Source organism: Xyrauchen texanus, chromosome 25 (genome assembly GCF_025860055.1).
Source record: "Xyrauchen texanus isolate HMW12.3.18 chromosome 25, RBS_HiC_50CHRs, whole genome shotgun sequence".
Classification (NCBI taxonomy): domain Eukaryota; kingdom Metazoa; phylum Chordata; class Actinopteri; order Cypriniformes; family Catostomidae; genus Xyrauchen; species Xyrauchen texanus.
The window spans coordinates 31,284,777-31,302,521 of record NC_068300.1 but is presented as its reverse complement, the minus strand read 5'-3'; the positions used below and the strand labels follow the sequence as shown (position 1 = coordinate 31,302,521).

Genomic DNA, 17,745 nt, shown 5'->3' with positions numbered 1-17,745 from the left:
AAGTAAAATTCATCAGCTTTAAAACTACCTATTTTGTCAAGACTGCAGTCATTAAAATGTATTTATTAAATTTTTTCTCAGCGGGGCCCATTCAAGCTTATATGGTAAGCCAATACAAGTAAATAGTAACACTTTACAATAAGGTTTCATTTGTTAACATTAGTTCCCCTTCTGTCACTCACTCGACGTTGTGTTGATGTAGTGACACTAGGGGTCTCTCTTGAGAGCCTTGGTTACCTCTTATCTTTGAGAAAAGGCCTTGGCGAACAGAATTTGCATGCCCCTCCCGGCGGACATACGGGTATAAAAGGAGTGTGTCTTTTCAGACAGAGCCGAGTAGTTGTGTTTCAGCGAGCTGAGTAAAACCCACTGCTGTTCCACTCACTTCTAAATGAGCATACGCTGTTGGGATACGGCGCATTTCAGCAGCTTTTCTCTTCTTCTTTTTTCTTCTTCTGCACGCCAGTGCAGACTATGCTCCTTGGCGTTTCAACAGCCCTCTAAAAAAAAAAAAAGTATATATTACTCTGAATGAGTAAGACACATTGACGTTGAATGTCTTTTTAAAGATGCGTCTTTTTCAAGATGCCCTTCCGTCTTTGTGTCATTCCTGGATGCGTTCGTTACCGCTCCGCTTCTGATGGCCACGGACGCTGCAGGGATCATACCGAGGCAGCATTTGTGGATGGTTCATGTTCTCACTGCGAGGTGAGCAGTCAGGTCAGTGCTCTCATTCCCGCAGGAGAGGCTGGAGCTGTTCCCCTACACCTTGAATGTTTATGTAGCCGCCATAGCGGCTCAATACGATGCAGTGGACATTAGGGTAAGTCATTAGGGAAGCACGACCTGACCATCAGGTTACTTAGAGGCGCCCGGAGACTAAACCCTCCTAGATCTCTCCGTGGTCCTCTCGGGTCTTTGGAGTTCCCTGTTTGAGCTGCTTGAGTCAGTCAAACTAAAGGCCCTCTCCTCGAAGAAGGCCCTCCTGATTGTGCTCACTTCCATTAGAGGGTTTGGGACCAGCAAGCGTTCTCTGTCAGCGATACTTGCCTGGAGTTCGGTCTGGCAGACTCTCACGTCATCCTGAGACCCGACCAGGTTACGTGCCCAAGGTTCCTATGACCCCTTTCAGGGATCAGGTAGTGAACTTGCAAGAGATGCCCCAGGAGGAGCCAGATCCAGCCATAGCGGTCTTGTGTCCGGTGCGTGCTTTGCGCACCTATTTGGATCGCACACAGAGCTTTAGACACTCTGAGCAGCTCTATGACTGCTTTGGTGTACAGCGGAAAAGGAACGCTGTCTCCAAACAGAGGCTTGCCCACTGGATCGTGGACGCCATTGCATTGGCCTACCAGACCCAGGCCGTGCCCGCCCCCTTGCGGGTTAGAGCACACTACCAGGAGTTTGGCATCCTCGTGGGCACTGGCCAATGGCACCTCTCTAGCAGACATCTGCAGAGCGACAGGCTGGGCAACACCCAATACCTTTGTGAGATTTTACATTCTCCAGGTTGATCTGGTCTTGTCCCGTGTTTTGACAGGTCTGAACACGTAGAATTCGGTAACATCACGGACCCTGGGTGTCCTTCCTCCCTAGCCCTCTGGCTCCAAATTCAGCGGAGGAAGTTCCCCTATCGGCGGACCCGCATCTCCTTTGGGCAGAGTTCCCTCTGCACCCCGGTCGCTGTGTTAGTAGAGCTCCTCCCCGTCGAGGCAGGACCAACCACAGCGCCACTTCCATATGTGGCTGGTAAGCCCATGTGACGTACTTTGCCATATGTTAACCTCCACTGATGGGCAGGATGTGGTCTCTGCGGTGTCTTTTCCCACTGAAAGAATATGATGAGAAAAGAACGCCTTCCCCAATGCGTGTTATAGCATTAGATGGCCCCACCCGCATCTAACACTCTATGGAGAGAAAACATAAAGAGAGAAAAGGCAGCGGCTGGCGTGGCCTGCTCCCATGCTAGTTACGTCGCTTCCCCACCTCAGGGATGTGGGGAACTATATGACGTCTTTTGGGGCGTTGGGGAAGGTTACGTGCAGTCTGATGCACCTGCTATTTTTGCATGCAGCAGCTTGCTTGCACCTGCATCAGCAGTCCACATAACATGGTTCAGTATTGTAGCATTTTTGATAGGGACGCCTAGTGTCACTACATCGACACAATGTCGAGTGAGTGACAGAAGTGGAACATATCGGTTACTGTCGTAACCTCTGGAGGGAATGAGACATTGTGTACCTCTTGCCACAACACTGTACTATCCACTGAAATGGCCGGGACCGGCTCCTCAGCTCAAAACCTGTCAGAACAGATGCGCGCTTCCCTCCTTTTATACCAGTATGTCCGGGGAGGGGCATGCAAATTCTGTTCGCCAATTCTCATTGGCCTTTTCTCAAAGATAAGAGGTAACCGAGGCTCTCGATAGAGACTCCTAGTGTCACTACATCGACCATCACGGAGGTTATGACAGTAACCGAGACATTAACAACATTAGTTAACATGAACTAACAATGAACAATAAATTGACATCATTTAATAATTTTAGTTAATGTCACTTTTAAGACATGTTCTAATTAATATTTAAAGTAAAAAAAAATATTATTTAACGTTGAACAAACATGAACTTACAATGAACAATTGTATTTTTATTAACTATTGTAAAGTGCTACCATATATATATATTTTTTATTGCGTTTATGAGTATATCATAATGACCATTATGGTAATGACAATTGTGGGGTAAATTGTGCAACACTGTCATGAAAATTCTGTCACAGTGTAAAAAAAAAAAATCATGGGGGTTAAATCATGCTGGTTGGCCATATACTCATTTGGTATTTGAGATCATCTAAGCATTCTTTTATCATGTGACACAGGCTTGCTCCAAAAGGCATTTCCAAAGGTTTCTGAAAGTAAATAATCTAATGGCTATTATATACGACTACTGAAATGTTTCATCGTACCTTTGACCACAAGTGTGCCAGCACTGCTTGCCGCTCCAAACTGGTTTCTTGCCACACAAGTGTACAGACCTGCGTCTAATTTGGTGATGTTGGATATCCGGAGACTGCCATTGTCCAACACTGAGACTCTAGAAAACAAAGTGAAACGATGAAAGATTTGCAATTCTATCCATCCTCATAAACAAGGTATAAAACCAGTTATTATATTGCATTAACCCTGTGAGTCCCACTGTTGTAATATTATAACATAAATTTTAGCTCTACTAAAATAAATCTGCACATGTTTTATTTTCTCATAAGACCACATTTACACAATTAATAGGTCCGATTGTTCAGTCTTACAATGCTATTGGATGGTAGATTTTGTAAATAGACCTGTTCACCTGGCCATGAAGTCACACAACCTGCAAACTCCCCTTGAAGCACATCATCTTGTTTTACTGGACTGGATAAATCAACATTCAAGTAAGTAAAATATTTTTTTCTGTGATATATATGTCTAGATCATGCAGCTATTAAGGTACTGTTTAATGCTTTGATCATATTTGATTTTGAGCTTGTTATGTCAATGTTGTAATTTTACAACACTGGGTGAAAGGGGTATCAAAATGTGCCTATGCACCTTGCACATTACATGGATGAATTGTACTTTTCACCTGCTTCATGTGAAAAAAAAAAATACTAATCGAAACATACTATTTTTGATCATTCACAAGTTTAAAATATCTTTGTTACCATTTTGAGTTTCAATCACAATTTAATGATTATTAAATAATAAGTTCAAGTTGAATTAAGGAATACATTATTTCTATGAGAATTTGAAAGTATGTGTGTAGCAATATCTGAAAACATCTGTATCTTATCATTTATAAAATATACTTAACTGGTCCTGTTTACTTTTCTGGCCTTTGCTTGTTTGCCAAAATATCTGCTTGCTTCATGAGGGACAGGTGATAATGTTCAGAAATGTGTGTGTGTGTGTGGGGGCGGGGGTATAAGTGCTATTAGCATGACAGTATTGTGTGAATGGGTCTGTGGAATGGGTCAATTATGTGGAATGGGTTAATTCTTTAACACGTGTAAGTATAATTGGGATTGATTTGCATTGAGATTATTTAGCATGGAAAATAATCAGTGATTTTCTTTTTCCATTTCAGAATGCCACCAGCCAGGAAAGAACGTCTTATCTACAATGTGTATGATGTCATTGATGCAGTCCAAAATGGGAACAGTGACTTTGAGAAGGACTCTGATACAAGTGATGAAGAGGAATGTGGAGATGCCTGTGAACTGGAAAAGGAAAATAAAAAACTTAATGACCACCCATCGGATGATTATGTGGACATCATGCCAACAAAACCAAGCCATTCAAGAACACAGACCATGCCTTGTGACAGGTATCACTGGCTGAAAATGAATTCTATCAGTCCAAACAAAGACTGATTTTTCCGGTCAGGATATCACTAATGATGCCGTCTCCCTCCATACACCACTGCAGTACTTCAGAAAGTTTGTGTCAGAAGATATGATCCAGGATCTGACAGATAAAACCAATGAGTAAAGTTTTCAAAAGAAAGGAGCATCCATAAACACCAATATGACGGAAATAATGCAAATGATTGGCATGTACCTGAAGATGGGCCTAGTTCAAATGGCTGGAGTCCATATGTATTGGGAAAACAGACAAGCAGTACACCCCTGTTTCAGATGTGATGTCACAGAACAGATTCCAATGTCTGCTGAGATCATTACATTTTGTAAACAATTTGCTAGTGTCTGAGATGGAAAAACATGACAAACTTTGGAAACTCAGACCATGGCTTGATGCATTCAGGGAGAAATGCCTGCAGGAACACAACTCTGTGGATGAAACGATGATTCCTTTCAAGGGGAAGATTAGCGGCATCAAACAATACAAGCGAGGCAAGCCACACCCATTGGGGTTCAAGTTGAGGATAAGGACGACATACTGGCATACTGTGTGACTTTGATGTGTACCAAGGCAGTGTGAATGTAATGTATGCTAGATCTGAATTTGGATTGTCAGGGTATGTTGTGATGAAGCTTGCCTCCACGCTTCCACAAGGTCATAACTACAAGATCTATGCAGACAACTATTTCACCTGCGTCCCACTGATTGCTAAGCTGCTTTACCATGGAATTCATTACACTGGAACATCGGGCAGGTACGCCTTCCCAACTGTAACCTTGTTGATGAGAAAAGCTTAAAGAAAAAGGGGAGAGGAAGCTTTGATGTCAGAGTGGAGGCGAACCACAACATCTGTGCTGTTAAATTGTACGACAACAGGGAGGTCATCTTGTGTCATCCTTAGCTGGCCCAGAACCAGTGGAGAAGATTCAATGCTGGGACAAAGCCACCAAAACATACATTGAAGTTGAGAGGCCTTACACCGTGAGTGCCTATAACAAATTCATGGGAGATGTCGATTTGATGGACTGATTTGCAGCAAAATATAAGTTTCCTTTGAAATCTCACAGCTGGTACATTTATATCTTCTGGCACACCACCCATTGGGGTTCAAGTTGAGGGTAAGAACGGGAATCTCTGGCATACTGTGTGACTTTGACGTGTACCAAGGCAGTGTGAATGTAATGTATGCTAGATCTGAATTTGGATTGTCAGGGTATGTTGTGATGAAGCTTGCCTCCACGCTTCCACCAGGTCATAACTACAAGATCTTTGCTGACAACTATTTCACCTGCGTTCCACTGATCGTTAAGCTGCTTGACCATGGAATTCATTACACTGGAACAGCCGGGCAGGTACGCCTTCCCAACTGTAACCTTGATGATGAGAAAAGCTTAAAGAAAAAGGGGAGAGGAAGCTTTGATGTCAGAGTGGAGGCGAACCACAACATCTGTGCTGTTAAATGATACGACAACAATGAGGTCGCACTTGTGTCATCCTTAGCTGGCCCAGAACCAGTGGAGAAGATTCAATGCTGGGACAAAGCCACTAAAACATACGTTGAAGTTGAGAGGCCTTACATCGTGTGTGCCTATAACAAATTCATGGGAAATGTCGATTTGTTGAACCCATTTGCAGCAAAATAGTTTCCTTTGAAATCTCACCGCTGGTACATTTATATCTTCTGGCACACCATCATCCTAGCCGTGTTTTAAGATGAGCACTACACAGTGATGTAGTGCACCTCTCTACAGCCAGGCACACAAAGTTATGATAATGAACAGAGAAATATGTTCATAAGACACTTTACCCAGTGATTATTTAATTAAATGTGTTACAACAGTAGCACATACTGAAAGAGAAACCACTACACAGTTACGTAATTCATCTCTCTATAGACAGGCACACAAGTTATGTCAGCTCTACTGGAAACCCCACAGCCACTTGATAAAAACAAAATGTATAACCAGAAGAAACATGCTTACATGAATTTATAGCCTACCAACATTGTTACATTACCAGAGTAGACTTTTAAAAGAACATTTAATCACAAAGCAATCTGCACCAAAAGACTCAACCGTACACAGAGACAAAGCCAAGAAAATTATGCACCTGTCCTACCTAGTGTAGAATTAAACACCTTTTCTTTCAACCAACAAAGATATCCAAAAATGTTTCCGATGACAGATTCGCGTAATGTCTGCTTCAATGTGGCAGAAAATGGTGGTGTGGAGTGGTTGTGGCATAGTAGGATAAAGCACATAACGGGTAATCAGAAGGTCACTGGTTCGATCCCCACAGCCACCACCATTGTGTCCTTGAGCAAGGCACTTAACTCCAGGTTGCTCCAGGGGAACTGTCCCAGTAATAAGTGCACTGTAAGTCACTTTGGATAAAAGCGAGAAAATCTTTATTTACTCATGGTTGTGTGTAGCCAGTTACAAATTCTACGCATTGCCGAAAAACTCCCCTCTGTTGTCACTGACCAGACCAGGAGGGTCAGTGCCAGCTGAAGAAATTTGTATAGATTTGTATATGTGTCCTTTTTCACTATATTTTGAAAATGTATCAATTAAATGGGGGTCACAGAGGCAGAGGCCTTAACAAGGTCCATCACTGCTCTCACCAGCAGTTGGTGAATGTGTAGTGGTTCAACGTACTTTTGTAGAAGATGCTTGATTCCTTCTTTGTTACATTTAAACACTGCAACACATGCTTTTGCGAGGTCAATGGGCTCTCCTCTGAATCGCCTGTCCAGCTCAGAGATCACAGCATCCAACTCAGGAAGATAGAGATGCTGTTGCATATTCCACTGCAAGGATTTTGATGTTTCAATGGGTGCATCACCTTTGTACTTTTCTCTATTGCCTAGAAGCATGTACTACATAACTGTCCAAGGTACTAAGGGCTGTTGTAGCCTGTTTTCGTTCGTGCGAAAACAGATTGGGAGCCTCTCCTTGCTGTGTGTCCTCTAGCTCTGACACATTGTTTGTTTGGCAAAATTCTTTTACTGCTCACCACACATCTTCCATGCATCTTATTTTCTTCACGATACCACATGCGCCTTGAAATTGCTCATAATCGTAGTTGCATCAGCGAGTGTACAGCTAGTGGACAGAAGGACCTTGTGTGCAACATGCACAATGCGCAGAAGGTCCTCAAATACAACCAGTCAAGTAATGAATTCAACTCTGTTCATGTGATCATAAAGACCACTGGCTTCTATGGCCCATTTTTCTCCTTCGTCTCTCATTTCTACCAAGGAGGCTGTAATTGCTGAGTAGTGCTTTTTAACAGAATTCACGCATCGCCACTTGCACGCCCATCTCGTCTCACTTGGCTTTACAATTTAAATTTGTTTCATGTTTGATTCAGTGATGATTAGAGACCCTGCAAACACTGAATATAGCTTGTCAAATACATTCAAGAATGTTTTCACAGTGTGATTGACTGCAACATTCCACTAGAACCAAGTTCAGTTTGTGTGCCATGCAGAGTATCTGATGGGAAGCTCTGTGGCCTGTGAGATTGCATGTTTGGTGAGTTTAGTGCCAAGTCATTTCCAGTCACTCAGACCTCTCACAGTAAACAAATCCTCTCTGCTTTCACTCCGAAAATGTCTACACGTAAAACAAAAAACGGCATCTTTCTCAATGGAGTATTCCTCCCAGGGATACTTAAAGTAATGAGTGAAAAATGCTCTCTTTCTGTCTCCCAATATTTTGGCTGGAAATTCAGAAAAAACAGGCCGCTGAGATCCTTGGGTGTACCTGTTGCAGACACTAATGGGTGGTGTGTGGATCCTTGAGCCACCATGACGGGTGGGGCCTGCGGATCATCTTGGTCGGGTTGTCTGGGTCCGGAATTGTCAAGCATGGCATCATCATCTGGCTGTTGTTATCTTGGTCTCGTGGTGGATGTTTTAAAAAACATTGAATATCCATTTACACCACACATTTGTCAATGAATCTACCATAGGCTACTGTTATCTTGATTGGCTCGAACTGCCAAAATGCAGGTTTATCACTGTGTCAACTAGCAAACGAGATTGGGGGAGGAGTCAGTAAGTTAGACTTTTTTTCTTATAAAATAATATTTTTTAAATGTATTAAAACACCAACATTATATCAATATTTATTTTGGAGTTACAAATATTATTCATTTTACATTTATTGTAGTAACATATTTCAGCCACTGGGGGGCCAGGCCCCTTCGGCCTCCACGCAAGCTATGAATATGCGACAGTGATAGTTGCATCATTATCCGTTGAAAATCTTCCATTCCAGCATAACTCTCAACTTTCATTCGCATTCGTGTTCAAATCAAAGCATTGTCCTAAAAAACCCACAAGAACCGACAATGTTTGACAACACTAATGTCAAACTGTCATGACAAATGTATAAAAAGCTAGAATATTGAGAGAAACTACAAAAGTATGTATTTTGCATAAAATTTGCATATTACAGTTATTCCAGATTTACAACAGGTGCTACATTATTAAAACAATATTGGGCATAAAGAAATGAAAGCAAAACTTCCCAAATGATCATTACAGAAGAAGCCTGAAAAAGCTATTCTTTCTCTATCTCTCATTATCCCCCTCTCTCTATAAGAGTCAGCAGTGCGACAGTGTTTAATGAGAGACCCTGCTCCTCTTACCCACAGCTCAAGATTGTGGGTGGATGCTAGCACAAGACTGATAGACAGTGATGGCTACTAATGATTTTCTTCAGGCTCAAGAGTTCAGTCTGAATCTCTCCATGAGGACACAGTGCCATGGTGCTTAAATCCTCAATGGATTCATCTAAGTGTATGCAAACGAGAAATCTGGGATGCACTGCCATTATATACATTTTTAAAGCCTTTTCAAATGTTTTTGATCTAGAGATATTAAGGGTATCTGTGAGGAGTTTCTGACCCATTTTCAGGTTCTGTCCAGTCAATGCTGTCACATGAGGCTTAAAGTAGTCCTAGTTTTGAAAGAACACACTTAGATGTTTGCTGAATTTAGCTGAATAAAGCTAGAAATACTTATATGCCAATCTTAAAAAGTCATCATTTGTATGCGTATCCTTAAATCAACTAGATATCTTATACATTACATAATATTTTCCTCATTTTGTACTCATATTGTAAAGACTGCCTGATCTCATTAAAATTATGTGACTATGTCATGAAGTTATGAAACAACAAATTCAGTGATCAGAGGTTGGTTGATTGTACAGATTTGTTTGAATGCTTTTCTGTGATCAAGTGTTTTTGTGTAGAATAGATCAAGTATATGCAAATGCAGCCATTGTTGTGTTGAGAAGTTTTGATGTGAATAATCAACCCTTTGATCGCTTACATCCTTCTGCCTAAACCAAAACATATTGCTCTGTCTGTCTCAGATGGTAAAAATTACCTGTGGCTCTCTCGCAGGGCTTCTTTGCCTTTTCTCCAGGAGATCATCCCATGTGGGGACATGCGGGGCCTGCACTCAATCAAAACATCCCCACCCTGTCGAGCCAATATCTGTGCCTTCAGCACACTGTTGGAGAAATCTGGTGCCACTGCTGAGGTGAGGAGAATAAAACATGTTATAAAACATTATACACAGACAGTTCTAATAAAGATAAAAGTATATTTGGACACTTCCTGTTTGTCAAATATTAGTGGACATATCCATAGTTAATGTGATAAATTACAACTCCTGTTACTCTTTTCCCACCGCATTAAAGACATTTTTCCCACTGTATTTGAGCAGGTTTGACTAACTCCACTGTTTAAAAAACCTCCCCTTCTCTCACAAAACAAGCTGCTAGATGACATTCAGTCAGGCTTCAAAAGTGACATTCCACCGAGACTGCCCTGCTGACTGTCAATGAATAGCAGAGACAGGAGAGAGCTCCAGATCATCTGTCCTTATTCTGCTGGACCTATCAGCAGCCTTTGACACAGACAACCATCAGATCCTACTGTCCATCCTCTCTACTCTGTGCATAACAGGAACTGTGCTTGGCTGGTTCAAGTCCTATCTCTCAGGTAGGTCTTTCAAGGCAACCTGGAGAGGTGGGGTGTCCAGTCACATCAACTACTTAATGGGGTACCTCAGGGCTCAGTGCTTGGCCTACTCCTCATTTCTATATACACTACATAAATGGGACCCATCTTTCAAACACACAGGTTTTCTTACCACTGCTGCGCAGATGACAGCAGCTCTACTTGTCTTTCCAGCCTGACGACCCCACAGTGACTGCTCAGATCTCGGCCTGCTTGGCAGACATCTCAGCCAAGATGAAGGAATAACACCTTTAACTCAAGGTGGTGAAGACCAAGCTCCTCGTCTTTTCAGCCAACCCTGCTTTTGAGCACAACGTCATCGTTCAGCTGGGTTCATCTACAATAACACCATCCAAAACGGTCAGAAAGCTAGGGCTAACCATCGACAACCAACTCAATATCTAGACTGGGTTTCTGTAATGCAAGATGTGCAATTAGGCCTCTTCAACCCCTCCTTGTCTCTCAACCTTGGCTGCCGGTTGCTGCACATATCATGTTCGGCTTCACTGTACCTCGTTGGTGGAATGTTCCTCCCAACTCCCTCCTTGACTCCATCTCTATCTTCAAAAAACGGCTAAAGACAGAACTTTTTTTTGTGAGCACTTGACAATACACTCAAAATAAATAAATAAAAATTCTTGTTGCACTCTGATCTCTGTCTTGGCTAGTACTTTTCTAATACAATTGAAACTTTGTAATGCAGCACTTTTCATGCTACTGTCTCCTTAAGATGAATCGCTTTTATTGTATCCTTCCTCATTTTGCAAGTCGCTTTGGATTAACACATTTGCTAAATGAATAAATGTAAATGTACTCTGCAAGGACACCTGTGGGAACTTGAGGGGAACTGACTTTTGACATCCACTGAAAATCAAAGTTGATTAAAAGTAAGTTTTGAGTTAGTTTTGAGAAAAAGTATTGAATTATTGCTTTGGACTTTTTAAAAAAAATATTTTTTATCTAATACAATTAAATTCATACATTGCTGTGCTATACATATCAAAATACTTTTTGTGGCCACTGTACAGGTGAAAGATATTTTCTACCACACAGCCTGTCAAATTACTTTGTCTTTTTCTTGTTCCTTTTTCCTAAATCTCATCATCTACTCACATTCCAGAAGCGGACAGAGAGACTGTTTTTAATGTGATATACTCACTTAAGAGCACACTCAAGAGCTGCACACTACCCCCCACACAGCACCAAGTAAATTTGAGTCAAGTCAGCCAGCACAAATCTAAAGGCTCTAAAGTGTGGAGACTGCCTACTTCACAGCTTCCCCAGGCAGCATTTTCAGCATACTAGACTTTCTCGCCGGTTTGGCATTCGTCTGCACTCAGCGTTGACAGCATCAAAGCACCCATTGTGCTGACAAATGACAGGACCAGGGAACAGAGCATTTCTCTAATCTGATGCATGATAAAATGGCCCTGAACATCAACTCCTTTAATCTTCAACACAGCAATGGGTTTGATCATTGATCCTGTCAAAAGTTATTCTGCGCCCCTTAATAGCGGGTCAACTTTTTTGAAATAGAGTGTGAAATGCTGTAGTAAGTCTAATAAGAATGAGTACTCACTGACAATGTGGCTGGAATAAATGTATGAGTACATCAAAACTCAAAGTATTGCTAAGCACCTTACCAAAACAGACTTCATACTTTTTTTCTATATAACAGCACAATTAGCATTTCCAAATTCCAATAATCTTTACCATAACAGTCATAAGATGTTATTATTGAGACAGACAAGTTTTAGAAATATTCCTTTTTTTTATGTTTTAATTTTTCATATTTCTGTTGGCGTGGCCTAATTTAAAGTTTTAAATTAATTCTCTATAAAGAACTGATGCTAAAGCCATACACATACAGAGGAATGTATTTGGCCATTGTATCATTACTCGCACTGTTTTTTGAATATCTTGCACCATTAGTGGAGCGGCTAAGTGATATAATCGTTCAGTTTATGATACAAGCGTGAAAATTGGCATGGGCAGTCTCCATGGGTCACTTGACCAGAAAATTGTCCGAGCCACTTGAAATTTCAAGATGGCGGCCATTTTTCAAGATGGCCGACACCTTAGTGGAGCAGTTAAGTGATATAGTGGTTTATTTAGTGATACAAGCATGAAAATTGGCATGAGCAGTCTCTGATGGTCACTAGACAATATGCCACCCACAGCCACTTGAAATTTCAAGATGGCGGCCTTTTTTTTCAAGATTACCACCACCTAAATGGAGCAGTTAAGCAATATAATTGTTTAGTTAGTGACATAAGCATGCAAATTGGTATGAGCAGTCTCTAAGGGTTGCTTGACTAAAAAACACTCTCAGCCACTTGAAATTTCTATTTTCAAGATGGCCGACCCCTGGATCCTCAAAAGATCAATTTTCCGATAGAAATGTATTGTTTTTTTTCATTAAGGACGATTTGGTGTCATTTTATTTTATATGTTTTAGATTATTCTAAAGAACAACTTTTAACGCATCAAAATACAGTTGTGTTGATTTGTTGATTATAGATGGATTAGACAAGAGTGAATATCTGCACTACCAGGGCACACTGGTGATATATCACTGCTGTTAAACTCAGAGTGGGGTTCAATGTCAGCTAATTGTAAAGTTAGTATCCCAAATGCTGTCTAATCTACCCCAAAACAGTTAGATAGCCGCACCTGAATTGACAGGTTGTGCCAGCGCGGGAGAGCCGAGCCAAGGTTAATGGGGTTTTAGTTAACCGGATGGTGTACAGATCGCACGGGATATAAATGGCATTGGATGAACGATCGGACTAAGTGGACTAACGATCGGACTATATCACTTAACTGCTCCACTAAGGTGTCGGCCATCTTGAAAAATGGCCACCATCTTGAAATTTCAAGTGGCTCGGACAATTTTCTTGTCAAGTGACCCATGGAGACTGCTCATGCCAATTTTCACGCTTGTATCATAAACTGAACGATTCTGCCAAACATAAGCACTTAGCCGCTCCACTACATGAATGTTTTATTTTTAAGACAGAGTGTAACATGAAAAATATCTTTAAACCTTTTAAACTGCACCCCATATAAATGGTACCTAAGAAATGCCTGTGATCTGTCAGGTGAACCCAAAGCCATAGATCTTTTTCAGGCAATCATTAAGACTGATTAGTAGGGATGTGCAAAACTACATATTTTCAAAATAGACTAGTTGTATATGGATTTATTAATAAGCCTGTTTGGTATGTAATTCATAGAAGTTTTTTCTTTCAGATGAATTGATTTGACTGAGATTCTGTTTTAATGATTTGTCTATCATTATTTATGTGTCATTATTCAACTTAATTGTGAAAATACATAATTGTAGGTGTATGCAGTGAAGCCATTAAGCCTTTTTAAGGATCCATGCGAACCCAGATAAAAGCTTTTTTTCTTTTTTTTTTGAGACAGTATAACACATTTATTTGTACACATATATTCCATCTAAAATAAAGCACTGGCTACATATTCAAGAACACAAGAAAAGTTGACCGGCTAAATCCTGTAGTTGGCACTCTTTCACTGCAGATGTTTTGTATGAAGACAACCGACATTCAATTTAGTGATTTCCTTACCAATGACTTTGAGTTCAGCATTAGCAAACACTCGGCCATGTCGGTTTTCAGCGATACACTGGTACATCCCTGTATCTGACAGGGTTAGACTGCTGATGGACAATGCCCCGTTTACCACCTGGATTCTGTCCTGGAAACATATGAGATTAAACCTTATAAATAAAGTCACTACTTTCTGCAATAATGACAAAGACATTTCAAAAAGCATCTCAAAGAGTTTCTTTGCACGTTGCTGAAACAATGTAAACAAAGAAATTCTGAAAATTGAAATGGTACATGAAATGTGAAATACAAATATTACCCCTCTTTTTATAGAAATTGTTCATGCACAAATGATTCAGACACAAAAATATGCATACTTATGAATGGATAGTTGTGGTTCTAGGTACTGATTGGTAGATACGGCATTCCAGCCCTGATTAAACATGCAATACAGTTACAGCTTTGACACAAAACACCTTCACCTAGCTGATGTTTATATCACAGCACCCATAGATTAATGATCTGTTACTTTTTACATGTTAGAGACTCAAGGATGTAACCACATATTCAGGATTAGGGGGCACAAAATGTAATAATTTAATATTCACCAATAGAAAAACCCCATATCAGTAGACCACTATTATGAATATTGTCCCCCTCAATGTCTATGCTGATTATGGGCCTGCAGGGACTTAACTTTCTAGCAGAATGATACCACTTATTGAATTTGCCTAATACAATAACGCTTTAATGAAAAATGCGTCCTTGATATGTTTATTATGTAAAAAACATTTTTGACCTTCTCCATCAATTTGTCCCAGAAACATATTTTGAAATTTAAAAGCATTTAAATGATTACATCTCAGTTTGCAGTTGAAACATAATAATAATATCAATAAAAAGTTTCTTTTTAGCCTTAAACTCAATATTTTATACATAAAGTTTTCACATTTTATTAAACGCAAAAAGGCACTGTTGTGAACATAGTCATGGCTTAAATGGTAAGTACTCCACTGTGCATCTTGTGATTAACAACTAACCATTCTCAATCCCAAGGCATTGGACACTGACAACCTTTGGCAACAATAAACTAATGCAAAGAGCATCAGAATTTTTTCATCATGAATTTCTATGTTGGGGTAAAATTCTTTGGCATTGGTGAATGATTTTCATTTCACTTAAACTCAACATGTATTCACAGTTATTAATGTAATTTAAGCATTGGTTAATGTTTTGTGTGAAGAACAAACCCAAATGTAAGTATTTATTCAATGCTCATGGTCCCACAACATTTGCTGTAATAAATCCCACACATTTTTTTACATTAAAAAATTGCAGCCTCAAGAAGTGTTACGAAGTCACAGGTTTGTCATCACTGATGTCAAATGCCATTGGCTCTCACGTGCCTCGTGACCAAGTGCGACAAGCTCAAGTTCAGAAGATGTAACTGCCTTCAAGGAGGGGGAGGATTTTCTGCTTTTAACAGCATGGATTTTGCTATGTTCCTCACAAAAAGCTATCCTATAGTTAGAAATAATTTTAAAGTACTTTTTTGTAATTCTTTGCGACTGTACTTGTATCTGCTTGTTACTTTTTTATATTGTTGAGAACTGATTAGGTTTAGGTATTGGGGTGGGATTATGGGTTTAAAAACATGATACCACTATGTAGTGGAGTAATGTAAATACATTATTGTGACTAAATTCACGTGTCAGTTACATGTTTTTTTTTGTTGCTAATCGGTTATGTTCAGTGGCCTGTTGCACAAAGCCAGATACCCAGGTAAGTTTGATTTTAGTTTGAGGAAACTCAATCTAAATAGGTGGGTTGGTTTTTACCAGTGTTCATCGCCATAGCAACTTATGCTACATCGCAAACTGATGCTGAACCAATCAGAATAAAGTGACATCTCTGACAAAATGAATTCACTCCCCATGTATCTCTTGCTCCAAATCAAAGCGCGCTTCATGTATTTAATAAATCTAGATTTACATATTTATATTTAATATATTATAAGATGGTCTATTTTACACATCTGGGAACTTTGTATCTTTTAAGCAGCACATAAAAAAAATATTATTGAGATTTTTTGCATCTTTTTACATACTGTACCTGCATGCAGTGCATAAATCGTCTAGGTTACGTATGTAACCTCCGTTCCCCGATGGAGGGAACGGGACGTTGTGTCAGAGAAGCGACACTAGGGGTCTCTCTTGAGTGCCGATATTCACCTCTGAACTATGAAAAAAGGCCAATGAGAGTTGGCACCCAGTATTTGCATGTCCCGCCCCCGGACATACGGGTATTTAAGCGGCGCAAATACGGGAGTTCATTCAGGATTTTTCTGAGGAGCCGGAAATGGTCCGGCCACAACAGTGGCTCGGCTCAGCGACGTGGCAGGGGAGACACAATGTCTCGTTCCCCTTCCTAGACGTTCCCCGTCCTAGACGTTCCCCTTCTGTCGAGATGCCTGGTAGAGGGGGCTCTGGCTTGATTGATTGTATCTATGACGGTCGGAGGTAGGCCGGCTAGATCTTCCGCATCCTGTCCAAGGGCCAAACGTGGAGGTTCCAGAGGTCTGGGTGCGGGTGCCAGAGTGTGCCCCGTCCCTGAGAAATAAGTTCCTTCCTCAGGGGAATTTGCCAGGGAGGGGCTGTTGTGAGGAGCGTGAGGTCTGAAAACCAAGTCCGGGTGGGCCAGTAAGGGGCTACAAGAATGACTTGCTCCTCGTCCTCCCTGACCTTGCATAGCACCTGTGCAAGAAGGCTCACTGGGGGAAATCTGTACTTGCGCAGCCCCGCCGGCCAGCTGTGTGCCAACACGTCTGCCCTGAGGGGAGCCTCTGTCCGGTCATACCAGAGCGGGCAGTGGGAGGTTTCTTGGGAGGCAAACAGGTCTACCTGAGCCTTGCCGAACCGGTCCCAAGTCAGCTGGACCGACTGGGGGTGGAGCCTCCACTCTCCGCCAGGCAAGCTTTGTCTTGACAGCGCGTCCGCTATCACATTGAGGTTGCCGGGGATGTGAGTGGCGCGCAGTGACTTGAGTCGCTGCCGACTCCAAAGGAGGAGACGACGGGCGAGCTGTGACATGTGGAGGGAGCGTACTCCGCCTTGGCGGTTTATGTAGGCTACGACCGTGGTGCTGTCTGTCCTGACTAGGATGTGTTTGTTCCGAATTAATGGAAGAAACTTCTGCAGGGACAGAAAAACAGCCAGCAGCTCTAGGCAGTTGATGTGCCAGCGCAGCGGGCCTCGGTTCCACCGGCCTGCGGCTGTGCGCCCGTTGCACATGGCGCCCCAACCCAGTTTGGAGATGTCGGTTGTGACCAGAACGCGTCAGGACACCTGCTGCAAGGGTACTCCTGCCCTTAGAAAGCAGAGGTCTGTCCAGGGTTTGAAGGTTTGGTGGCAGGCAGAGATAACTTTTACGTTGTGTGTGCCGCGGAGGATGCCATACGCCCCAGGAGCTGTTGGAAACGTTTTAGCGGGACCACGGCGCCTGGCTTTAAGGAAGCTAGGCATTTCAGCACTGACTGAGCACGCTCGTTGGAGAGACGTGCTGTCATTGGGACTGAGTCTAACTCCAGACCGAGAAAAGAGACCGGGGAGAGCTTGCTCTTTTCCCAGTTGACCTGAAGCCCCAAACGGCTGAGGTGGCTGAGCACCTGGTCTCTGTGTGCGCATAGTAACTCTCGGGAGTGGGCCAGTATGAGCCAGTCGTCGAGGTAATTGAG

At 41.7% G+C, this 17,745-nt stretch overlaps 1 protein-coding gene across 1 annotated transcript in view; it reads right to left on the bottom strand.

Annotated features, from left to right (window-relative positions):
* The window catches only part of cntn3a.1 (contactin 3a, tandem duplicate 1), a 177,815-nt gene that overhangs the window by 25,403 nt on the left and 134,667 nt on the right, over nucleotides 1–17,745 (bottom strand). Inside the window, exons 10-12 of the mRNA XM_052091452.1 lie at nucleotides 14,031–14,160; nucleotides 9,800–9,950; nucleotides 2,967–3,094 (exon numbers count right to left, since the gene is read on the bottom strand). Of these exons, the coding sequence (XP_051947412.1) occupies nucleotides 2,967–3,094; nucleotides 9,800–9,950; nucleotides 14,031–14,160 (409 nt within the window). The remainder of the gene's footprint in view (nucleotides 1–2,966; nucleotides 3,095–9,799; nucleotides 9,951–14,030; nucleotides 14,161–17,745) is intronic.